Below are 26,810 nucleotides of genomic sequence, written 5' to 3'. Positions count from 1 at the left end.
CAGCGGAGTGTGCCGGACAGAGACTAACTCGGGACCTTTGGCTTTCACGGGCAAGTGCTCTACCAAGCTGAGCTTTAGTAGCTCAGATGATAGAGCACTTGCCCGCGAAAATCTAAGGTCCCAAGTTCGAGTCTCGGTCCGGCACACAGTTTTAATCTGCCAGGAAGTTTCATGTTAATTATTAATGGCTTAGGCAGAGTAAGAGTATTCAAATGTGTTTACTGGAGAAAAAAGTGAGAACAGTGAATTTACAAATTTATGTTTCACCAGTGCCTTCTAACCTCAACAGGCACACAAGAAACTGAACACCATAAAGAATAAGTATAATACTGTAAAAAAGGGCAGTGAAGAATTTGAAAGTCTATTTTATATGGAGTTTTGGAGAACTGGGTAGAGTGTAAACAATGGAAGAGTTAAGGCATGAAATTGGAAATAAACATATAGAAATACCTACAGAGCTACAGTTCATTTGTAAATGAAGTGTTAGCTTTTTCCTTCATGTGATACAACTAACAGTAATAGGCAATTATACAGCTGCAATATTAGGCTGGTATACATCCTGCACTCCACTGGGGAGGGAAAAGCAGCCAGACATATGCCATGTGGGAGAATGAGCCTGGTTCCTCCCCATCAAAATTTAGCAATTATAATTACATATGGGGTCTGCATCTGAAGATGTTGTCAACATATGTAAGGAAATTGCAGTATAGGAAGCAGTTTTGCAAAATATGGATCGTGGCATGTGCAGCACGTGATGGCACTTGGAGAAAGTGAGGCACACTTCAAAAAACGGTGTCATCACAGCCCCAAGTGTGGACAAAGGCAAAGTGATGTTCCTATTACATCCAAATTTTGTAGACTTCCAGAAAGACAAAAGCAGCTTTATTTGCACAAGTTTACAGTAAATTTCAGTCATGCAAGTGGACCCATGGAAGCAGGGGAGTGAAGAAACTTTCTCAACACTCATTTATGATGCATGGTACATTAGTTACCTTAGACAATGAAGACTGCAGACCCTATACTGAAGTTGTTGCATCCAAACCATATGGGGATAGGGTAAAGATAAAGAAATTTGAGTGTGTGGGGCATGTGGAGAAGAGAATGGGGCCCATTTTAAAAAGCTGAACTCGTCATTGGGAGTAAACTTGCCTTAATGGCTGGAAACCAATTAGTGCCAAGGATAGACTGACATTGCCAGCTATAAACACACTCTAAGATCATTGTGGCTTAGAAATTAGCCAGAATATTCACTGAGTAGATGCAATTGAGAAAGCTGTATGGGCAGTGTATTTTTAAACACTGTCCAACAATGATGAACCTCAACCTGGACTGTACCTGACAGGTGTGAAGAGGCAGTGCAAATACAACCAGTGGAAAAATGCTTCTATCATAGCACAAAAAATTTGAATATCTTCTTGTTTATTTAAAACACTAAAGTGGAGCACCAGCTGCCTCTTTCTACATTCCTCAGCACCTTTACAGAATTTCCAAAAAATCATGGCATGCAAACGTATTCACTTTTAAGATTCAACTCACCTGAATTCCATTAAGTGTTAACTCACATACCCATCTACTTCCAGTTTCCTTTCTCATTCACTCAGCCCAATTCTTTGCCGTTATCTCTGTGCCTCTCTCATTGTCTCCTGTATCACAGGCAGTCCTTTCTCTCTGTCTTACTACTACAATCTCCTCTCACTGTCACTGTCTCCCTCTTCTCTCTTACTGCTAATAGCTAATATCTCATTCCTTACGAATGCTCTCTCTATCTCTCTCTCTCTCTCTCTCCCTACCATTGCTTTACACTTTTCCATCACTGTCAACAATGTTACACTGCCACTGTCTTCCCCCACTCTGTCTCTAAAACAACCAGTTTACTATCTTCAAGTATTTATTACTTTTTGTCTCTCTGCCACCAGCACTGTCATCTCTCAGCATAAAGGACAAACATGTTCACATGCCAAAACTTATGGGAAAAATTTTAAACGCATTCAGGAAGGTAGAATGAGGCAGCTGGTAGTCCCTTTTCAGCCAGACATATTCACATTTTTTGTGCTCTCACAAGAGAATGTTCTGCTCATTCCCTTTTCTTCCCTGGTGCAGAAGGGCATGTAACTCTCATGAAATGGAAATAATGTAAAACTAATTCTACACCACGGACTGGATTTTACATGCACAAAATTTTGCATGTGGTTCAGTACAACACATTGTGTTCCCAGAGGATAACGAAGACACTTTACAACATATTTCTCCATGCAACGTCACTTTATGATCTACAGTTTTGCCTCACACAAGATTTTACATGTACAAGTAGTGTAACTTTGAACCTCTGTATTTTGGAAACAGATAAAGAATATTTTCAAATTGTTCAACGATTCAGGTCTTCGGAATATACCATAAAATTTTCAGCCATTTGCAGTCTGCTTGTGTGTGTATGTGCGGATGGATGCACGTGAGAGAGAGAGAGAGAGAGAGAGAGAGAGAGAGAGAGAGAGAGAGAGAGAGAGAGAGAGAGAGAGAGAGAGAGAGAGAGAGAGAGAGAGTCCTCCCCCCCCCCCCCCCCCCCCCAAGTAAGTCTTTCCACTCCCAGGATTGAAATGACTCCTTGCCCTCTCCCTTAAAACCCACATCCTTTCGTCTTTCCCGATGAAGCAGCCGTGGGTTGCGAAAGCTTGAATTTTGTGTGTATGTTTGTTTATCTATAAACATGCCAGCACTTTCATTTGGTAAGTCAAATCATTTGTGTGTGTACCTCTCCTTGAGGGCAGCAGCACATGAACAAGGTCTTTAGTACATACTGCAGCCTGAGTTTAGCACTCTTTGTGCTACCATCTTAGCGCAGCTTGTGAGCCTACATTTTTATAAACTTGTGTTCACACAGTGATTTTTGTGCGCAAATTTTAATAACGTTTGTAGAAATGTCCCCGGCGATAAAGCCGCAAGACAACCATAAGAGAAAAGAAAGACCTTAGAAATGAAACATAAAATCATTGAGTACACACTAATGTGATGCGAGCATTGCTGATTTAACACACATATATAATCAGTCTAAATCAACTATTTGCACTATCCTCACAAAAAGAGACAAGATCAAGGAGATAGATGCTTCTCAGGGGGTGACGCGAGTCTCTGAACAATGGTTTCATATTCTGGACAATTTCAAAAGTTGCTACTTATACGGATAAATGAAAACCAACTGCATGGTGCCACTGTTAACAAGGACATCATTTGTGAGAAGGTGAGAATGATTTTCGCCAACCTCGTTAAAAAGACGCCAGGATCATCAGTGACCGAAGAAGTGTTTCACAGAAGCCATGGGCGTTCGAGAAGTTTAAGAGAAGAATCGGCATCCACAGCATTGAGAGGCACGATGAAGCAGCCAGCTCTGACACAAAGGCAAGAGAGAACTTCGTCACCAACTGCAGGATGATTGCAGATTCTAATGGTTATCTGCCGCAACATTTTTAATTGACAAGATGGGTCTATTCTGCAAAAATATGCCATCGTGTCTATATAACAGTAGAGGAGAATGTATCGCCCAGTTAGAAGTCAATGAACGATCGTCTCACACTACTATTCTGTGCCAATGCACAGTTGAAAATTCAACTGCTGCTTGGCCATTCAGGCCTTCAACATATGTATGTCCAGAAGAGGAGGTTAAATGTGTAGTGGAGATTCAACAACAAGGTTTGGATGACAAATGATCTTTTTTGTTATTGGATCAATGAAGTGGTTGGTCCTTCAGTGAAAAAATATTTGCTTGAGATTAATCTGCCACTCAATGTCTTGCTGATTGACAGCTCTCCTGCCCATTCCCCACACCCACAAGACCACATCCTTGAAGAAATTCAATTAATCAAAATCCAATTTCTGCCTCCCAACACTACTCTGCGACTCCAGCCTATGGGCCAACAGATCATTTCTAACTTTAAGATGCTTTACACTAAAGTACTCTTCAAGCATTGCTTTGAGTTAGCTGAAGCTACCAATCTCCACCCAGAGTTCTGGAAATATTTCAACATTGCTGCCCCTGTCAAGATGATCAAAAAGGCATGTGGAGGGGCTACCAAGAAGACACTTTACTTCTGCTTGGAAGAAGGTTTGGCCAGAATGCATTGTCAAATGTGACCAAGGCATCTGCGTCAATACCTGTGGAGCCCGTTATCAACGAAATTCTGTCTTTGGCCAAAAGCATGGGACTAGAAGTGGATAACAATTATACCAATGATGTTGTGGAAGATCACAGCCAAGAAATGACCACAAAAGCACTTACAGAGTTGCAGTGTGTTTCACAGCATGAACTTGTGGAGGAGTTTTTCTGATGATGATATAAGAGAAATGCTGAAAGCATGGGGAATCGGCCGCATCGAACATTGAAAAGAATCATCTCAATAAGGCAGTGGCTATGTGTACTATAAATCTGACAACGCTGTGCCGCATTTTCACGAAGTGTTGAAGGGCTGACAAACAAATGACTGTAGATAAAAAAAAGAATTCATTATGTATCATGAATAATAAAGTACACAATACTGCATGTATAACTTTCCTTGAATAAATGGCACGAATAAGACAAAACTTAGTATTTTTCTGCATGGAACACATTATTGTATTTTACATTAATTTATGTGTGTGTTTCGCTTAATGAGTGTTTTGCACTATGAGTAAGATTCTGGAATGAATTATGCTCACTGTGAGGTTCCACTGTATATGATTTGCATTCCACCTAACCAAAGACAAGAGTGCCATTCTGATGCTACATATGCTCAGCTAACTTAATACAGGTACTGTTTGAACAGACGCTAGGTTCACTGATCTTGTCCAGTTACTGAGGAGGATAACCTCCTGTATGATAACTGAACAGTGTGAATGGCCTTACCACAAGACAGCTGGCCCCTTAAACTACCTCACCATTCTGTCCGTTTTCCAATGTTCATACCCCTTCCTCGCGAATGAAATTTATCTCTATTAAATTTGTTTTTAAAATATTTAAGAATAAGAGTTATGCACAAATGAGATGACAACTTCAAAACAGGGAACAAACTATAGATTTTAGCAAAATACAAGGCAAAATTATTAAAGTGGGTAATAGTCTATTTAGAAGAAATCTTGACTCACTATTCTACAAACAAATGCTGGCAAAGTAGTGGTGTCTTGAGAGTATTCTCAAAAATCGAGTATGCATTTAAATGTTGTTCTACACAAGACAATGGCATACAGTATCTGGCAGTGCTCCACTTTGACGGGTACCAGAGTCCCCACTTGTGCCTTCGCTTCATCCTGTTTCTTGAGAGCAAATAAGCTGGCCTGGTTTCCAGTTCTGTTTGCTGGATAATATGTGATATTTCAAATGCTACATGTCTAAAAAGACACTTATGCACAGCAGATTACTTGGAAACATTCAGTGTCACGAGTTGCTGTCTCCAATCTGGTCTTCACTGCTGCAATGAGCTCGTCCAGAAAGTGTAGAACATTATCTTTCTTGTTGAGGGGTTTGAATAGTCTACAGCCATTCTCAAAATCCACATTAGAATCAAATTACTTTGTTCTCAGATTAATAATCACCAGTAGTGAACGAGATCACTGCCACTGTTTCTATTAGCACTTTTCTGAGGATACTGGATTCAGAAATGAGGCACTAAAAAGCCTGACAATGATTGCTTCACTGTAAAAATAAACACAATTACTGCCCCCATAGCCCAATGATTGGCACTGCTGCCTTTGGTGCAACAGGATCTGCGTTCGATTCCTGGTACCATCTCAGAGTAAAAAGTCTGGAACAGTGTCTGCTCAGTCTCTTGAGTACAAATAAAGAGCCGCTAGAAGCAACAGAATCATCAGGATTCATCTACTGACAATAACTGCTAGAGGGTTTGGCGACATGTCTATCACATGTCCCATTGTCACAGATCACTCCTTGTGTTGAACCAGGCTTAGACTAATTCACGAGTGGTATTCATATTTATGTACAGTTATTTTCGTGTACTTACCATCCTCTTCAGATTCCTCATCTTCAGCTTCAATACCCATGTCATCATCGTCATCTATCAAGTAACCTTTAAAACACAAACCAATGAGACATTGCTATAGTAGACATTTGAACAATGAAGAAATTATCTCAAAGGAATAACATACCTGTCAGATGAACACGACCCTTTCCTGAGGTGTAGAATGCAATCTTGTCTCCTGCCATGAAGTTTAAATCTAGGGGTGTCTGAAAAACTTTATTTTTCTGTAGGTTACACAGAATAAATTCTGCATTCTGGAAGTTAACATTCACTGACACCAAATCATTTTCAGAATGCATCACATCAAGACTAGCCATCGATATATGGAATGGTTTATCCACTGTCTGGGCATACCTTTTTCCTGGCTCCAACACAAGTCCTGAAAGGAAATATCTGTTTGTTCAAAACTTGAATTTTCAGACGCACAACAAAAAAACCATAAATAGTTCATGACATTTCATGATGGCACTTTTCACTTCTGTCAAACTACCCACTGCCTCACACAATGACCCATATCTAAGAAAACTCAATCTGGTTAATACAGTATGTCAAAATCTGTTAGAGGAAACCCATTTCCTCAGTATCCTAAAATATCAGTTGGACATTTGCCTTTCCAAAGGCAAGACATGTTCATCTTTTCTGCATCAATTTGAAACAGTCACACAAACCTATTTTAAAAGGCCACTGATAGCAATTTTTAAATATAAAGAAACTGCAACAGAAGTCAATTAAGTCTTGTGGACAACAACAAGGCTCTCACTTTCCTGTACACACTGCTACATTTGCTTCCAGTCAATTTATAATTTAATCCAGTCCCACAATTCACACTTTTGAGGCAACTAACTTCACATTCAGTAAGCTGGAATGTTGTTGTTCAAATAGGGTGAAAGTACACAAAAACCCTTCTGTAGCTGGCACCTCTTATAAGGATGAAAGATATGAAGAAAAAAGTACAGAAAATATAATGTGACACTCTTCTATCTACAGGCACTCTGTATCAGAGGTGTCACTAAGCAACAAACTAGTTCATGCAAATGCATCAAGAATCCTCAATTTTCCTTCTATTTCAGTCACAGCATTATAGGAAAAATACGGAGGGAGGGGCGGGGGCTGTGCTGAGCATAACTTCCAAGCTTACATAATTGTTGGTGGGATCAATGAACAAACTGGACTTATCAGACTATTCTCACGGCCAAATCCTATTTCTTTACCAAACATTAGTAAAGCAACTGAATCAAATTCTCCACTGGGGTTTCGACTACTTATGGAGCCCTAAAATGCGGAATGCCCCCCCCCCCCCCCCAGTGGTATTCAATACACTGCTTTATCTATACACAGCCCATGCTCCCAATCCCTTGCCTCATGGCTCATCTCATATCCCTGCTATAGACCTGACACAAGACCTGTCTCTTACTCCCTCCCACAATCACCACCTCCAGTCAAGTCACATGCATCATCTATCCCATCAAAGGCAGGGCTACCTGTCAAAGCAGTCATGTGAGCTACAAGCTAAGCTGCAACAACTGTGCTGCATTCTATGTGCGCATGACAACAAGCAAGCTGTCTGTCCAAATGAATGGCCACAGACAAACAGTAGCCATGAAACAGCTGGATCACCTAGTAGCTGAGCCTGCTGCCTACCACAACCTTCATTTCGATGACTGCCCTTGACATCTGGACCCTTTCCTGCAATATATCCTATGTTCCTGCAACTGTCCTGGTCTTTATCTTTGTTAGTCATTGTCCTTCATCCACCTATACCCTTCTCTGTTCCCACCCTAGCACTACAAAACCTTACAACAGATACATCCACAGTATTTCCATTTCTGACACCAACCTCTCCCCCCCCCCCAAATCAAGACAGTCTCTAGTTTTATCCCCTGTCAGTCCTACAATCTATATCTATCTCTATCCCTTTACACCTTTCACTTCTTGCAGCATTCATTAATACTTAAAAATGCCAAGCTGCATCACAGTTTGGAATATGTGATGAACTGTGGGCACCTGTAAACAGCTGGGCAAAACCAACTCAAAAGACATGTGAAGACAACAGCGCAGTATCTCTAAAAGGATCATGCTTAGATAAGCATGTGTGTTCAAATAAACCTTCAGATTGATAACAGGTTTACCTCATGTAAGGGATGTTACATATGGAGTGAACTCATACCTGGGGCAACTCAATAGATCATCCTTTAGCCACAACCTTATTCACATTTATTGGCTTCCCCACCTCAAAGCTACTGACTTCTGGTCTACTTATAGCACATGCTACAATACATATCAGTATTTCACCACAACCAAGACTTTGGGCTGAGTCCAGGCAGGGACCCAGTACTGTTGGGCATACCATGAAGTTTATGCCCACGATTACAGCTGAAGGCCTCAATGGCAGCAAAGGCAGAGATGATTCAGTACAGTGGAACTGGCAGACCATTCCTCTGATGATAGTGCACATAGATCCTACTGCCCCATGGAATGAGGAGGGATCTTCAAAGGCTAAGGGGGTAAACCCCAAAAGAAAATCAATCCTGTTAGGTCTAAAAGCCAGTAGAAAAGAACTGTTTTGTTGTTTTCACTACAAAGACAAGCCTCCTATCTAGCACACTAAACTAAAACTCCACTTCTATCACTTCAGGAATACATGGTAACTACAGTGACCAATGCTCATCCAAAGAACCTAAGAACCAAAAACCAGAACTGATATTACCAGGAAACTAATGTGACTAGGAACCCCGCACATAATTACGAGGGAAAGTCAATTCTTATCCGCAAAGTAGTTATAAAATTTTATTGTAATCAAACAGGAAACTTACAAGAACACCATTTTTCGACACAGTCTCCTTGCATTTTAACGCACTTGGTCCATCGTGCAAGCTTCCTGATGCCCTCATAAAAGAAGGTCCTCAGTTGAACTGTGATCCAGGAATCTCAGTTGAGCTGCAAGCCAGGAATGAACCACTTTTTTCACTGCTTTGTCCGAGGCAAATAGACGGCCCCTTAATGCCTCTGAGTGGACCAAACAAGTGATAGTCAGAAGGAGCCAGATCAGGACTATGGAGGATGATCCAGTACTTCAAATTTGAGTTTCTGGAGCGCTTCAGCAGTGTAGGAAGCAGTATGCCGACAGGCATTGTGGTGGCACGACAGAACACTTTTTGACAGCAATCTTTGGTGTTTGCTTCGAATCGCAGGCTTCAGCCTGTCATTAAGCATCTCACTGTAACATACACTTTACTGTAGTGCCCCTTTCCCCATAATGTTCCAGTACTGGACCTTGTGCGTCCCAAAAACCATAAGCATCAGTTTTCCTGTGGATGGTTTGGTATTGAACTTTCCCTTGCACGGTGAATTTGGATGTTTCCATTCCATACTCTGCCGTTTCCTCTCCTGCTCGTAATGATGGATCCATGTTTCATCACCAGTAATGATCAAATGGCTCTAAGCACTATGGGACTTAACATCTGAGGTCATCAGTACTCAAAACTTAAAACCACTTAAACCTAACTAACCGAAGGACATCACACATCCATGTCCACAGCAGGATTCGAACCTGCGACCATAGCAGCAGTGCGATTCTGGACTGAGGCACCTAGAACCTCTCGGCCACAGCGGCCAGTCAGTAATGATCCTGTTTAAGAAGTTGCCGGTTTTGTTACCATAGTGATCCAAATGTTTATGCAACTGTAAGTTGTTTTGGGACCCATTTTGAACAAACTTTATGAAACCCAAGTCTGTTGTGGATGATTTCATAGGCAGAACCGTGACTAATTTGCAGACAATGTGCCACTTCATCAATAGTTAATCGTCTATGAGAATCAGTTCACATGAACACTCAATAGTTTCTTCATTTGTGGTGCTAAACAGTTGTCCGGCTCCTTCATCGTGCGTAACACTTGTGCAACTATTTCGGAATTTTCCAATCCTTTTGTAGACACTCCATTGTGACAAAACACTGTTCCCGTACTGTACCGAAAGTCTTCAACGAATTTCGGCCCAATACACCTTCCGAGCACAAAAAACAGATGAGCAACCATGATTAACAGCATGGCAGTGATAGCTAAACTTACCTAGCAGCTTGAAAATTGCAAAGATAACAACAAATAAACAAACCATGTGTCATCAATGTAAAACGAAAGTACTACCAAAATAAACAAAAATATAAGTAAACTGCAGATAATTGACATACCCCGTAAACTGAAGGCGAAGTATATTGCTGAAGGGCAACTTTATGGAAAAGACAAAAATACATGTACTGTACTAGGAATAAACAAGGCAAAATGAAAAGGATGAAAACGGAGGGAAGATTACATGCTATACTAGCATGGTAATAGGAAGAAAGCAAAGACTGGAGTTGATTTTGTGCTGAATGAAGATATTCAAGCCACGACTGATACTGCGTAACTAGGTAGCTGACAACCATCAAAGCCAGAGTGAAATAAGGAAATAACAGTCTCTCAAACCAGGCATATTCCTCAGAGGATATAACAATGAGGATGGTGAGCTCCTTGAAAATATGGAGGACATTGTACATGGGGCCAACATTACAATAGCAGTGGACTAAACAGGTAAGTTCAATTTGATAGATATATCAAATATGCAGAAAATACAATGAAGGCGAGAATGCCTAGCCAGAAATAACTTGACACATTAATACGTATCACTTCAGGCAGGGTCAACTACAGAGGCAGGTTTTAATCATGTTAAGAAACTTGTCAGTGAAGTAGAGTCAAACTGTATGCATCAGGAAAGCCCAGAGAAATTACTAAAGCTATAGATGAATACTGACCACATTCTTCAAAGAAGACTTTCCATTTTTAGAAGAAAATGAACCAAAGCACCCTTGCACCTCTTGCCAGGAATTTTTCACAAATATCAATTTTCGAAGACACCAATTTTGAACCACATTCCATCAGTATCAAAATACATGGCAGACAAATCAAGAAACGTAAGGTCTGTAAAAGGCATCTTTGGAAGATCAGATCCCTATTATGGTCATCCTGCAAAGCAGCTCAAGTTCAAATAGTGCAGTCATTTTATTTGGAAGATATCATTTGAGTAATGACCAGGTTTCAATTTGCACAGGAGTGACATTTTCAAAACACGACTACAAGTGTTGCAGTTATAAGTGATGACACAGCACAAAATTCTTCAAAAGGACAGAGGATATAATTATTTCTGATCATGTTGAATTCAGTAAATATTTTGCGACAACTAATTTACTTACACAGTGCTACTGGTCACAGGAAGGGGCCTCGTCATGGTGTAGGAGGCCTGCTGAAGCACCATGCTACAAAGCACGTTTCCAGACCAAATAAGTCTGCAACTCATAATGCTCAGGATTTTATGAGAGTAATGAAATCTTAAACATCCACAACCCTCAATCTTTTGTCCAAAGAGGGAATCAAAGAAATCCATGAGCACAAAAAAGAATAACGGTCCAAGCATAACACTCCTGTGAAAGGAATTTAGGAGACATTTTTGGACTCAAAGTGATGGGCAAACTCTTATTGCACACACTTTAAGGAGCAAGAAAGAAGAAATTTCATTCTTCCGGCCAACACCTTAACAACAACAGAATAATGTTCAGATTCACAACCTGCGAAGGGGGATGTTTGAGGCGTGTGTGAATGACTGACTGGTGAATTGCAGAGATTACAGACACCAGTTACGAGTTAAATGAAATTGTAGTGAACTTTATGCTACAACATGGACCAGCTGGACATAGGTTTCCAGCTGAAGGGTAGCAACAATGCCATCAGTGCTCACTTCCTGTTCACAATGTTTTGAAGCTTTTAAGTGCTCCAATTCCTATTGGTTCAACAGGAAGGCATCACTATATCAAAGGAAGGTACTGAAGCAGTGGAACACATTTTTAGTTCACTGACTAGCCAATTTCAGTGCAAAACAAGTGCACAGAAGTTGCACAACCCTGTTATGTGATGATAAAACATGTTTTACATACGGCAAAAATTTCAATTGCTTATGGTTCATTGGTTGGTTTAAAAGAGGAGGGGTGGGGGGGAGACCAAACTGCAAGGTCATCGGTCCCTCGTTCTGATTAAAACAATTCCACAAGGGTGGGAGTAAAATAATCGAGACATACAAAACACAGCTGGAAGAAAGGAGGAAATCACAAGAATGACAGAAGGGCAACAAACACTAAAATGGATAAAATCGCAGAAGAAAACCAGAGACAAACGCAGGAAACAAAGAGATTGAAACAAGAAAGATTACCATGGCTGGCTGACCATGAAAATAAAAAGGAGAAGCCAGCCACTCTGCAACACGTTAAAACCTCTTTCCTAAAAGCACTAGGGTGGAGACACGGAGGGACAAAGGACATGCGCCCAAACATAGATCAAACGATAAATCCCACCCTCATGAAGAGAACCTAAAACTAAAACTGCTATTGAAGCATTTTCGCCTAACACAGAAGGTAGGGTGTTGGGAAATTTAAAAGTCCGCTGCAGAGTGGCTAAAAGTGGGCAGTCCAGCAAGAGATGGACAATTGTCATTTGTGAGTCACAGTGACACCAAGGTGGGTCCTCAAAGACTGAGGCGGTAACCATATGTTAGCCACGTATGGCCAATGCAGAGCCGGCAGAGGACAACTGATTCCCTGCGAGAGGCAACAGGGAGGGAAGTGCGCCCTCCCCAGTCTAGGGGCAGGTGGAGTCTGATGGCTCAGTGTCAACTGTACACGGCGGAACAGAAGATGGAAGAACAGTTGTCGTAGCAGCGGCGTAGGTTGACATATGCACAGGACGTAGCCTCTCATTTTCTATTACCCTCATTGTAGGTAAGTCAGTCCAGGGTCTTTTATTCCATTATTTTCTTTCTTTCTGGAGAATCCTGCAGTCTGGCGAGCAAGGAAAATGGTGCTCTCCACAGTTGACACAGATGGGAGGTGGGGCACATGGAGTATTGGGATGTGATGGGCACCCGCAATCTCGACATGTGATGCTGGAAGTACAGTGGGAAGACATTCGGCCAAACTTCCAACACTTTAAGCACCGCATTGGAGGAGGGATATATGGCTTTACGTCACAGAGGCAGACCATCAGCTTGACCTTTTCAGGTAATGGGTCACCCTCAAAGGTCAAGATAAAGGCACCAGTGGCAACCTGATTATCCCTCCAGTGGACGCACCAGACGAAATAGACATCTCACCACTCTAAATTGGGGCACAGCTCAGTGTCAGACTGCAAAAAAAGGTCCCTGTGAAATATGATACCTTGGACCATATTTAAGCTCTTATGGGACGTGATGGAAACAAACATCCCACAGATTGTAACAGCCGAGTAGCGCCTGTAACTGGACAGAGGATGCTGTTTTGATCAAGACCGACACTGACGTATTTTGGACAGCAAGAGATGACTTACTACACTTCATGGCTTGCCATCCGCCCTGATGCCACCAACTCCAACCAGAGGCCCTCCCCACAGGTGCCACCCAGCCGAAGCAAAGGCCACCTGGCAGGATGGCCATTGCCGGGAGTCCCGTTGCCCCAGGTAGATAGGCAACTCCTTGGCATATGTGGGGAGCAAAGCACTCCCTGTGTGGTCAGGGGGTTACAACTATCAGGGTACATGGCGACCCCACCACAACGAACTGGCTACACCGTGCTGGATATCAGGCGCTAATGCGCTATGAAGTCCTTTATCATCAACAGCACAGACAGAAATACTGCACAGAGAATGGAGGAAAATGCACCCAGGAGGGTGACCTCGTCCAACAGCTGGAGAATGAGCAGAAGTACAGATCCACTTTGAAGAAGGATGCGAGAGGTCTCAGTGCACAATGGACACTATGCACCAGCTAAGGCACACTTCTCCAATTGGCTCCCTCTTTGGGAAAATTTTGAAAAATGAAGGTCAAACCCTACAGGGGACTATCCCATAAAGGACGAAATTTGCGAGGCTCCTGTTAATGGCCTCATACGACAGGCAGGAATACCTTGGGCCTATTCTAACCCCCGTACCTGCAGGAGGGGAATTTTTTATAAAACCTGTTCAACCTTAAGTGGAAGCTCTCCTTTTCAGGAATGCGTAACTATATGGTACTAATCAAGAGAAAAAAATCAAAATTTTATGGTTCGGCATTTTTGGATAAAATTTTTTCATAAGTTATAAAAATTTCAGAACACTATAATAAAAGAACTGACAGGTAAGTCCAACTGGATGATTTCTTTGTAATCATAAAGCAATTACCTTTCACATAAAAAACCAATTAACTAAGTAAATCTGTTCCAGACGTACAGCATTTTAAAACTCTTTCCAAAATTTGCATCTTCAAAATGGTATGCTCAGTGTCATCTTTGGAGGGCTGTATCTTGGAGCAGATTATTTTTTGTAGAAAACAAAAAAAATGTCTCCCTTTCTTAGTCCTTCATTTTAACATATGCAAATTCAATAACATCCATGACTGAAGGTGAGATTTTTTTAGCCTGGACTATCTTGATAATAAAAAACAGCTTCAAGAAGCAAGATAGCCATTAACTCAGTAGGTACAGGTGGCATGGACAGTATGAAATGGTTACCAACTCTCATACATCAACAAACTGAAGGAAATGTGAGATGGGAAAATCATTCCCGGTGAATTTTCAGATAGCAATCACTGTAGTAGCTGCTACATACATGGTCCAGCCACATTAATATGAATATATGTCAAAAGCCTGAATAACCACCTTTCTGCAGCAGACATACAGGAAGACCAATTAAGTTTTGGAAGAAACTGACCATAATGCCTTCACCAGCCTGAACCATCCAATGATTGTTGCAAAAGGCAAACTGTCCCATGGAGAATAACTTATCTGTAAAGGCCACCTGTCACCACTCAGTAGATGTCACCCATACACAGCAGTCGTTCAGCCCCGTCATTTATGGCTCGTGATGCACCAGTCGCCTCACTGTTGGTTTTGGGAAGCACCATTCTGCTGTGCATGGTATACTTTACTCACAGCAGCGTGAAAACGTTTACAAACTTAGCCCTTTTGGAATGCTTCTACCTTGGCCTGAGCAACAGATATTGTGACTTTTACGAGTTCCTAACCGGGAGCGAATTTTATATCATCTGTGTCCTTTTGTTCGCATCACAAAGTTATCTAATTTTGTGACATATTACACGTTACTAATCGGGCAAATTATTTAATTTCGCCTGAGTGTTTCGGTAGTTGTGTTTTTGAATCTTTGCGTATTAATCTAATTTATTAGATACAGTTCCTGTGTTTTTGCCAAGGTCTACGGTAGAGCTGCACAGCACGTGCCAGTAGTCCATTTATCTGCAAAGTTTAGTTTTCCACTGTCTTTCGTATGGACAGGGACTGCTATTGTGTGCGAATGCAAACTGAGTTGGTGACACTTTGCTCTCAGCTTCAGGCTGTGATTACTTCGGTTACACAGCTTGAGCCTGCAGTGGACGTGCATCACTGTTGTGGGCCAGCTGTGGGGATCCAACGGATGTCCAGCACGTCCGAGTCCTTCGATCGGTCCTCACCGGTGGCCAGCCCAGTTACTGCTTGCACTGAGGTTGATGCCTCATCTGTAGTCGAGTAGGAGGTCACCCTGGGGAGCAGTAGGCGGCAAAAGACTTCCCAGGCGGCCGCATGTGTGGCCTCCCTGGTTTGTCTGACAAATATGTTTCACGTGCTGTCTGTAACTGACACTGTCACTGAGCCAGATGCTGTTGCCTCTCCTGTTTCAGAGGAAACCTCTCAGCCTGCAAGATCTGGACAATCACAGAAGGTGGGATTACTGATAGTTGGGAGCTCCAACGTTAGGCACTTAATGGGGTCCCTTAAAGACAAGGCTGCCAAGAAGGGAAAGAAAACCAATGTGCACTCTGTGTGCATACCATGTGAAGTCATTCCAGATGTGGAACGGGTCTTTCCAGATGCAATGAAGAGCACATGGTGTAGCCAGCTGTAGTGGTTGCTAACATTGGTACCAATGATGTGTGTCACTTTGGAGCAGAAGAGATTCTCTCTGGTTTCCAGCAGCTAACAGAAGTCGTAAAGGTTGCCAGTCTTCCTTGCAAGATGAAAGCAGAGTTAACCATTTGCAGCATAGCCGAAAGGACTGATTGTGGACCTCTGGTACAGAGCCCAGTGGAGGGTTGTGCCAAAGTGTGTTGGGTTTCAGGTTCCACTAAATAGGTCAGTGTCCACTACAAACAAGAGGCAGCTATGCAGGTAGCAGGGGCTGTATGGAATGGACTGGGTGGTTGTTAAGGTTAGAGGGTCTTGGGAAAACACAAAGGGCTTCAGTCACAAAGGGTATATGCCGCACACAGGAAGAACAGACACAGGAACCACTGGTATAACATTTCTAAATTATGGCAGTTCTGTTGGGGAAAGTACCAGAGCTCCAAGTGCTAATAGAAAGCACTGATGCTCAAATTATAGGCCCTGAAAGCTGCCTAAAGGTGGAGATAACATCAGCCAAAATTTTTGCGAAGAACCTAACTGTGTTCCAAAAGGACAGGCTAAAAACAATTGGCGGTGACATGTTTGTTGCTGTCTGAAGTAGTTTATCTCGTTGCGAAACTGAAGTAGATAGATCTTGTGAGTTGGTATAGGCTGAGGTCATTGTTGGCAACTGGAATAAAATAATAACTGGATCCTTTTACCAAACTCCCAATTCAGAAGATTCAGTTGCAGAAAGGTTCAAAGAAAACTTGAGTTTGATTTCTAACACATATCCGACTCATACGATTATGGTTGGTGGTGATAATGTTCAATTCCAGAGGTATGCATAAAACATCATCCAAAATTGTGTGAAATGCATCCTCTGAAAATTATTTTGAGCAATTAGTTCATGAGCTCACACGAATATTAAACGGTTGTGAAAACACACTTGACCTCTCAGCAAAAATAATCCTGAGATAATAACGAGCGTTGAAACAGATAAAGGGGTTAGTGAACACAGAGTTGTAGTAGCAAGATTGAATACTGTAACTCCCAAGTCATCAAAAACCTACTCCAAAAAAGCACAAAAATTCACTTGACACCTTCCTGAGAGACAATCTCCACCCTTCCCAAATTAATTATATAAGTGTAGACCAGATGTGGCTTTAATTCAAAGAAATAGTATTGGCACCAATTGAGAGATTTATACAAAATAAATTAACAAATGGCGGAGCTGATACCCTTGGTACACAAAATGGGTTAGTGCACTGTTGCAGAAACAACAAAACAAGCATGCCAAATTTAAACAGACGCAAAATCCCCAAGATCGGTGATCTTTTACAGCAGCTCGAAATTTAGCGCAGAATTCAATGCAAGATGCTTATAAAAGTTTCCACAACGAAACTGTCTCAAAACCTGGCAGAAAAATCTAAAGAGATTCTGGTTGTATGTGAAGCATGTTAGCGGCAAGAAACAATGCCTTCTTTGCGCGATAGCAATGGAGATACTATCACAGACAGTGCTGCCAAAGCATAGTTACAAAACACAGCCTTCCAAAATGCCTTCACAAAAGAGACACCGAAGTACATATTCCAGTATTCGAATCAAGAACAGCTGCCAATATGAGTAACATAGAAGTAAATATCCTCAGAGTAGTGAAGCAACTTAAATCACCTAATAAAAGCAAGTTTTCTGGTCCAGACTGTGTGCCAATTAGGTTCCTTTCAGAGTACACTGACGCATTAGCTCAATACTTAACTATCATTCACTCGACGAAAGATCTGTACCCAAGGACTGGAAAGTTACACAGGTCACAATATTTAAGAAACGCAGGAGTAATCTACTTAATTGCAGGCCCATATCGTTAACATCGATATGCAGCAGGATTTTGGAACATATTTTGTGTTTGAACATTATGAATTACCTCCACGCAAACTGTCTATTGACACAGTCAACACAGGATTAAGAAACATCATTCTTGTGAAACCAAACTACCTCTTTATTCTCATGAAGTGGTGAGTGCTACTGACAAGGAATTTCAGATACATTATGTATTTCTGAATTTCCGAAGGCTTTTGACACTGTGCCATACAAGCGGCTTGTAGTGTAATAGCATGCTTATGGAATATCATCTCAGTTATGTGACTGGTTTTGCGATTTCCTATCAGAGAGGTGACAGTTCGTAGTAATTGACGGAAAGTCATAGTGTAAAACAGAAGTGATTTCTGGCATTCCCCAAGGCAGTATTACAGGCCCTTTGCTGTTCCTTATCTATATAAACGATTTGGGAGAAAATTCGAGCAGCCATCTTAGGTTGTTTGCAGATGACGCTGTTATTAATCGACTAATAAAGTCCTCAGAAGGTCAAAACAAATTGCAAAACAATTTAGAAAAGATATCTGAATGCTGCGAAAATTGTCAGTTGACCCTAAACAACGAAAAGTGTGGAGGTCATACACACGAGTGCTAGAAGGAAGTTGTTAAACTTCGGTTACATGATAAATCATGTCAAATATGAAGGCCGTAAATAACTAAATACCAACGAATTAATGGTTACAAACAACTTAAATTGGAAGGAACACACAGAAAATGTTGTGGGGAAGACTAACCAAAGACCGTTTTATTGGGAGGACACTTAGAAAATGTAACAGACCTACTGAGGAGACTGCCCACACTACACTTGTCCGTCCTCCCTTAGAATACTGCTGCGCGGTGTTGGATCCTTACCGGATAGGACTGCCTGAGTACATCAAGAAAGTTCAAAGAAGGGCAGCACATTTTGTATTATCACAAAATATGGGGGAGTATGTCACTGAAATGAGACAGGATTTGGGCTGGACCATCATTAAAAGGATAGGTGTTTTTCACTGACAGAATCTTCTCATAAAATTCCAATCCCCAAATTTCTCCTCCGAATGCGGAAATGTTTTGTTGACACCTACCTACATAGGGAGAAATGATCACCATGATAAAATAAGGGAAACCAGAGCTCGTGTGGAAAAATTAGGTGTTTGTTCTTTTCACACGCTATACGAGATTGGAATAATAGAAAATTATGAAGGTGGTTTGATGAATCCTCTGCGAGGCACTTAAATGTGATTTACAGAGTATCCATGTAGAGGTAGATGATGACTGCACTGTCTCCCCGCCCCGCCCCCCCCCCCCCCCCCGAAACTTTATATACCCTGCACTACTAGTGATTCCACTTGCCATCAGTGACTGGTTATTGCATGTTGACATCGAACATAGGCAATGGTCACAATGAGACTGGACCACATGTAAGGTTGCACACGAAGCACGCACGAACAATCAAGAATGAAGTAGCGTAAACTAAAACAAGCCAATTAAAATTTTTCAAGCTCTGGTAATGGAGGATTCGACAAGGAATTAAACAAAGAGCAGAAGGGGAATCACTTTTTCAAAACATTAATGGATAGTGCACAAGAATGTGGAAAAACAAGAGGGAGAGTAAACGAGAAAGTACTTTGTGGAATGAAATTGTAAAACCAGCTATTAAAGATCAAAATATAGCAAAAAAGAGATGCCAAAAAGTAAAAGCAGAGTATTATTAAAAAAAAGGATGACAAAAGAATCATCTTCTGGCTGCCAATCATTTAAAGGCTACACACAAATATGACAGGCACTGCATAGGTGCTGTTACGTGTAAAGTACAGCAATTGATGTGAGGTATGACAGGAACTTGAGATGCTCTGTTGACAAATTTTAAGGAACCAACGACTGAACTGCAGCAGAAGATCAATTTATATACCAAAATCTCCATGTACGTCCTAACCGAACTACAAATGTGTGACCTACGAAACAGTGGTCAACAACATGCCGCATAACTATCAATCAGGCTTGCTCTGTTCACAAACTCAACACAGATAAATTTTAGTTTCCACACTAAAAGCAAACTAATTTCTCACTTTCATTTCATACCAGAAACTATCCTCATACTGGGTACACCAACTAGCAATCTCACAGGTTACACGCTACACATCAAGATTTAAAAAATAAAATAAGAGCAAATATATATAAAAATAAAATAATGAAAATGACAGCATTTAGAAACAAAAAACACATTTAAACCAATCAACTGATTAAAATGATCAAACCATCTTCATAAAGGCATAAAAACGGAAAATTTTAAGCTCCTGATGAGATTCAAACCCAAGATGATCTACATGTCAAGTACGTATCTTAGCCACTGTGCTAACCACTCCACATTTCCACATTAATACTTACAACTTGGCAGAACCAGTCACAAAAATGACGTGATGCCTTCATGAAGTTTGTCCTCGTGTAATGTCGTATGAAGCTTACCTAAAGATGCTGACCTCTGATAAGTGTGCATGTGACACTGAATCATGGCCTCTGTGGAAAGGTACAGCACTGTTTGAAAGCAGCTGTGTATGAAACACATTCTGTTAGTGTGTGTGTGTGTGTGTGTGTGTGTGTGTGTGTGTTGCAAAAGGTACAGACCCAACAATCAGTATCCCAACACGTCAAGAAATTAAGACAAGGAACTGGAAGTGAACTGACCATTTGTTGTGGCAATTTGGCAAAGCCGAACAGTTTGGGTGTGATGGTGAGCCCCCTGGTAGAAACCAGTCAAACATGTGAAGTGGCAACCAACAACAAATTTTGATCAGACTATACTTCAGGACCTCAACATATTTAGGCATCATTATAGAAATGCACAATCACATTAACATCTCATTTAACTTAGTCCACATTACTTGTCATTTATCAGTTTTGGTATAAGGCATCATCAGATTCACTCTGAAGGGTCTGGATACAAATATATATAAAAAAACAGTCAATGTACAAATATACACATCAGCACCAATCTGTTACGTAACAGCTCTAGACTGAAGATGGATAATGCCTCCCAGCATTACGGAAGCATCTGATTCCACCAGTCTTTGACCTGTGACATTAACAAGATGGCATGCATCTCTTACAGCAAATACAATATGGCGACCATAACTTGAGTACACATGTATGCAGACAAAAATAAGAACGACAAGAATATTTCACACAAGCAATAAAATGAAACTAACATCTGCGGGAAAGAGTGGAGCAGGATCTATCTAAATATATGACAGTACGAAAAACAGCATCACATAACAAATACCTACATCTATACTTTGTAAATCACCATGAGGTGCAGGGCAGAGGGTACATCCCACTGTACCAGTTATTAGAATCTCTCTTCCTGTTCCATTGACGTATGGAGCATAGGAAGAATGAATGAATGCCTCTGTGAGTGCAGTAATTATTTTAATCTTATCCTCACAATCCCTACAGGAGTGATACATAGGGGGTTGCTGCATTATTTCTTGAGTCATTTAAAGCTAGTCCTCAACACTAACAAGTAGGTTTTCTTGGGATAGTTATATCATCAAGAGTCTTCCCAGCATGGGTCCCATGCACTTCTGCAATATTCAAGAACTCGTCCTGTGAGTTATCTGTAAGCAATCTCCTTTGTGGACGGTTTGCAGTTCCCCTGCATTCTACCAAAAGACCAAAGTCTACCAACTGCTCTAACCCCAGCTGAGCCTATGCTATCATTCCATTTCATATCCCTACAAAGTGCAAAGTGTTACACCCAGGTATTTGAGTCAGCTGATTCCAGCAGTGACTCACTGGCATTACAGTCATAGGATACTACTTTTTTTTAGTTTTTAAGAAGTACACAATTTTACATTTCTCAACTCTGCACTATTTTTTAAATAGTATCAAGATCCGACAATATTTATGCAGCTTCTTTCAGATAGTACTTCATTATAGGTAACTGCACCAGCTGCAACATTGTCAGATTACTATTAACATTGTCTGCAAGGTCATTAATATACAACATGAACAGCAATGGTACCAACACACTTCCCTGAGGCACACTCAATGTTACTTCAACATCTACCTAGCTCTTCGTCCAAGGTAACATGCTGTGTCGTCCTTACCAAAAAGTCCTCAATCCAGTCACAAATTTCGCTTGATACCCCATATGATCCTACTTTTGACAATAAGCTTACGTGTGGCACTGACTCAAATGCTTTTAAGAAATCAGAAACTACTACATCCACCTGACTGCCTTCAACCAAATCCTTCAGTATGTCACGTGAAAAAAGTGCAAGTTGGGTTTCACACGATTGATCTTTTCAGAATACATGCTGGTTTGGCACCGAGGCCATTCTGTTGAAGATACCTCATGGCATTTGAGTTCACAAATGTGTTCTGAAGATTCTTCAAATCTATGTCAAGGGTAGTGACCAGAAGTTTTGTGGATTATTTCTACTACCCATCTTGCTGACGGGATTGACTTAAGCCTTTTTCCAAGAACTGGGCACGGTTTTCTGTTCGAGGTATCTGCAACAGATTATACTTGGAAGAGGGGCTAACTCAGCTGTAAATTCAGTATAGAATCTGACACAGATTCCATCAGAACATGGAGCTTTGTTCCATTTTAATGATTTCAGCTATTTCTCAACACCACTAACACTTATTTCATTCATGTTTTTCAGTGATATGAGGATTAAATTGGAGCAATTCTCCTGAGGTTTCCTTTGTGAAGGAACACTTTACTGTATATCATGGAGGTTCCCTTACACTATGAACTGCTCTATAGGGTACACATCCATCCATTGCATGGTCAACTATTCTTTTGAACTTGAGCCATAATTCCTCTACATACTCCTGACCTGTGCTAGAAATTCCTAGTTCCTCACTGAAATGTGATACTAATGATTTTTCTGTTTAGTTTACTGAACATGTACATCTTTAAGCTTGTTTTAGCAGTCCTTTGTACCTTGGCAATCATTGCTGCCACATCCACATCATGGTCACTGATACCAGTTTCAATGTGGACATCCTCAGTCTTGTTCAACCCTTGTTCACTCAAGTACAAGCAGCTCTTAGAGGCTCACCATCCTATTTACAACTATTCATGACGTCACCTTTCTGGCTTAGATCTTTTTTAAAATGTGACTAGTACTGCATCTCTTTCCAGTCAGTAAAAACTTTAATTTTATTAATGTATTATATACCTAATATGTTTTAGAACAATTAGTTTAATTCTGAAGGCGACACTCATAGTAGCGTCGAAACCTGGTCAATTTTGACTTAATATTTGCGACGAGGGCTTATTTGTTCTAATATAATTCTGACACAGTCACTGAACCTTAGCAGCTATGTTCAAAGTTTTATCCTCAAAGGGTTTAAGTCTATTTGTTGCCATTAGATCCAATAAATTTTCATCACAAGTGGGGTTCCGAATATCTGTTTTAGTTAGTTTTCAGAGAAGGCATTTAGTGATGTTTTACAAGATGTCTTACTACATCCACCACTAACGAAACTAACTTTCACAATTAATTGTGATGATTAAAGCCTCCACTAATGATTACAATATCAATGGGGAACTTATACAGAAGTGACCTGAGCTTTCCTCTAAAGTTACATCAGGAGATGAGCCTGATGGGCAACAGAAGGATACAATTGTTTTATGCCCATCCCTGATACTGAGGCTTGCCTAATTTTAAAAAAATCATTGTGTGCTCATCACACAGTCAGTTACCTAAGTAGTAATCTCTGATGCACAGTGCACACCTGACCACTTAGGGGAACCCGACAGTTTTCAACCCTATGGATGAAGTCGCAACCTAGCTTGCCACAGAAGCTTCAAAGTCTCTCAGTCCTTCTACTGGAGTCTGAACCAAAGGGCTTGTTGGTTGATTTGTGGGAGAGGACCAAACAATAAGGTCATTGGTACCATTGGATTAGGGAATGAAATAAGCCATGGCATTTGAAAGGAACAATCCTGTCATTTGCCTGAAGTGATTTAGAGAAATCACAGAAAACCTAAATCAGGATGGCTGGACACAGGTTTGAAATGTTACCCTCCCAAATGTGAGTCAAGTGTGCTAAACACTGTGCCACCTTGCTCAGCCAGACTCTGAACCAACAGGCCACAATCAGTTCTGGGCACAATGCTAGCAACTGAGCTTTATTGAGCTCCATGCAAAAGGCTGACCTTCTCAACCTCCTCTGTTAGTCGCTAGCAAAAATCAAACAAAAAAATTCTCAACATATGACATAACAAACAAAACCCACAGGAATGGTACCTTTCATTTAACTTACATAGCTTAAATGAAGCCCTCAATATCTTTTAAAATATCAATACATGCACCTCCAAAATGCAGTGTTACAAAATTCCTTTCACCCACATAGCTCAAACTAAGCCCTCAACCCCCAAACACCAACTCCAAAACAGTATAGCACAATGTTCTCTTCACCTAAGTAATCCAAAAACCAAAGATTAACTTGCCTAATTAAAATACAAACAACATACAACGAATAAGAAGAAAAAAAAGGCTCTTCAAAGATGTTAAGATGAATGCTAAAAATGTTCTTTTAACAATGCCCCAATGAGCAATCTACATCCCTCTAACCAGGTTTGCCATTGGATAGATCGCCAAATATTGTTACAGTGGCACCCCGTCACAAAGTTTAGACAACTTCGTACTCTGGATACACGTATGACACCACATTTTTGTCAATTAGGTCGAACTGCTGTAAAAAAAACTTGTCATATCATTTCCCAACACAGCCCGTAACGAATAACTTAAAATTTTTCAGCATATTCATTATTTATCTAAAGGCTGTTACATTTCGGTCCATAAAAACAATGCAAATGATATCTCACATAAACAGGGATGTTTAACATCCCCCCCCCCCCATAAACTATCTGCCAACACATCACTCTCCTCCAACAACACAAACATCTTCAAACATTCACCACAAGAGTTCGCACCTAATACAACATGCTATCCACAAACATGATGCGGTTAAAAAACACAGCGCCACGGTGACCAGTGATGTCAACACTTTTGTCAAAGGTCAAAATCAAAGGGGGAGGGGGAATAGGACACTTCCCTTTACCCTGTCTCTCCACCCAAATTTTAGAATATGGCAAACTAATTTGTAGCATAGATGGAAATACTGGTATTCACTCCATGTTGAAGTTGGGAATTTCAAATTGCAGTGCAAATAGTGCATCTCTAATTTTGGGCATAATTCCTTAATGTCACAAAATGGTTCACATCAAACGCATGTTTGTTAAAAAATATGCTGAAACTGCCATACAAATTGGCTACAGCTGATTGAGTACATAACGAAAATCATTAAGTATTTACATATATACGATACATAAATAAAACTACGAAAAATACCGGAGTAGGGTGAAGGGTTGAGGTAATTCATGGTGAATTACACGCTTAACAATTGCACAACGGTAACAAAAACACAAGATTTGCCAAACAGATAGCGAATTGGAATAAATATTTTTCAGAATGAGATGCCAATTATCCACTTAGGATATCTGAAGGAATAAACTTGCGACTGCCGAAAGCATGTAAGAACTTAATCGTTCCCCGAAAACGTCCTTCTGAGCCAGCACAATAGCGAACATTTGATGTCCGACGAAAGAGTGGCGGAAGAAGGAATCTGCACCGCAGTTTACGAAGGTGCTATCCCATTACTTGCCAAAATGCTACAATTATACCACGGAAAACAAATGTGGATGACCGTAAGTTTTTCCACGATCCTGCCGACTAAAGCTAACCCAGCACAAAATGCCACATTGTCCGGTAAAACTGTTGAACGTGTAATTTGTGGCCCGAATTACACATACCTTTAAAAGTATCGCTTAATACGGAATCAGATGAAACGTTACATCGCTTGACGATTCTTTTGCATTAACACTACTTGGGCCGCAAACACGTGTCGGTCTTAAAACCACTCTGCTGCATGCCGGTACGTAAAATATGCATCTCTCTTCATCCACTTCTACGGAAAAAACTGATTTTTTAAAATAATCTATTATTTTATCGTAATTTCCGTAGTCTCTTCACGCTCGCTGCGCATATGTACCTTTTGACTCAATTTGAGCAATACCCGAAACCATGAGGTCCGTTACCCGAAAGTTATAGTCAAAGTATCCAGACGTGGAAACTTATTGGATGTGGTACTTTAAACTCTCAAATCGAATTTAAGTAGGCTACACGCCAGCACCAGCAATTTTACATAGTAATTTCATCGTACATCACAACACAACCACATGGAGGCCATTAACCACCGGTAATTAACTAAATTAAACAAATCTACAAACGCTGAGCACTTACCCCAAAACATTGTCTTCTAAATTGTATTACTTGCGCGAAGTTTAAAAAAAAACAGGCGGATAGCTTGTTAATCAGCTACCTTAATCAACTCAGCAACAATACTTCACAACCACCTCAGGTTATACAAATGGCTTTCCCTAGTCGTATACAAAGATCTTGGCGCGCTGTACATACCAGTGAATATAAATCATAGATATAACACTTTTAAACTAATCCGTTGTCCGTGGAAACTGAGGAACATAGGACTAGAAAAACTGGATTTCGTAAACCTATTTCCCAAACTTCTTCTGGATTATTGGTTATAGAAACATTTCAAAATTCAATCTGCAAATCCGGTTCTAGCTGCCGGTTTATTACTTCCACAACCGATTTTCCCTCCCATGCAAAAGCACAATCGTTTTTGATACGTGCGTGGGTTGTCAGATTACGTTGTGTTTTTAAACATTTTCGACAATATGGTCGGAGTGACTTTTTGTACATTGAATGAGAAGTAGAAATACTAGATTGAGCATGTATTGTCCAAACTTTTAATATTTAATTAAAGAGAAATAGTGACTGCACTGACTAAATCAGAATCTGGAACACCAAATTTGACTCGGTTAGCAAGTTCGCTTCAGGCCTTGAAACAGTGGTGTACCGTTGGGAGTCTAATAGGGCAGTTGCCCCAGGGCAAAAACCTTAAGAGTGCAAAGAATTTTATGTTACAATTTTTATCATAAATATGAT

The 26,810-nt window shown here is 40.7% G+C and overlaps 1 protein-coding gene across 1 annotated transcript in view; it reads right to left on the bottom strand.

The window, feature by feature from the left end:
• LOC126281340 (46 kDa FK506-binding nuclear protein) overlaps positions 1 to 26,269 on the bottom strand; it is a 48,507-nt gene extending 22,238 nt beyond the window's left edge. The window contains exons 1-3 of the mRNA XM_049980225.1: positions 26,085 to 26,269; positions 6,130 to 6,381; positions 5,985 to 6,050 (exon numbers count right to left, since the gene is read on the bottom strand). Of these exons, the coding sequence (XP_049836182.1) occupies positions 5,985 to 6,050; positions 6,130 to 6,381; positions 26,085 to 26,094 (328 nt within the window). The 5' untranslated portion in view covers positions 26,095 to 26,269. The remainder of the gene's footprint in view (positions 1 to 5,984; positions 6,051 to 6,129; positions 6,382 to 26,084) is intronic.
• Positions 26,270 to 26,810: the final 541 nt, after the last annotated feature.

This window comes from Schistocerca gregaria, chromosome 7 (genome assembly GCF_023897955.1).
Source record: "Schistocerca gregaria isolate iqSchGreg1 chromosome 7, iqSchGreg1.2, whole genome shotgun sequence".
Lineage (NCBI taxonomy): Eukaryota > Metazoa > Arthropoda > Insecta > Orthoptera > Acrididae > Schistocerca > Schistocerca gregaria.
Note: the sequence above shows the minus strand (reverse complement) of the source record. Positions and strands in the feature narration are given on the sequence as shown.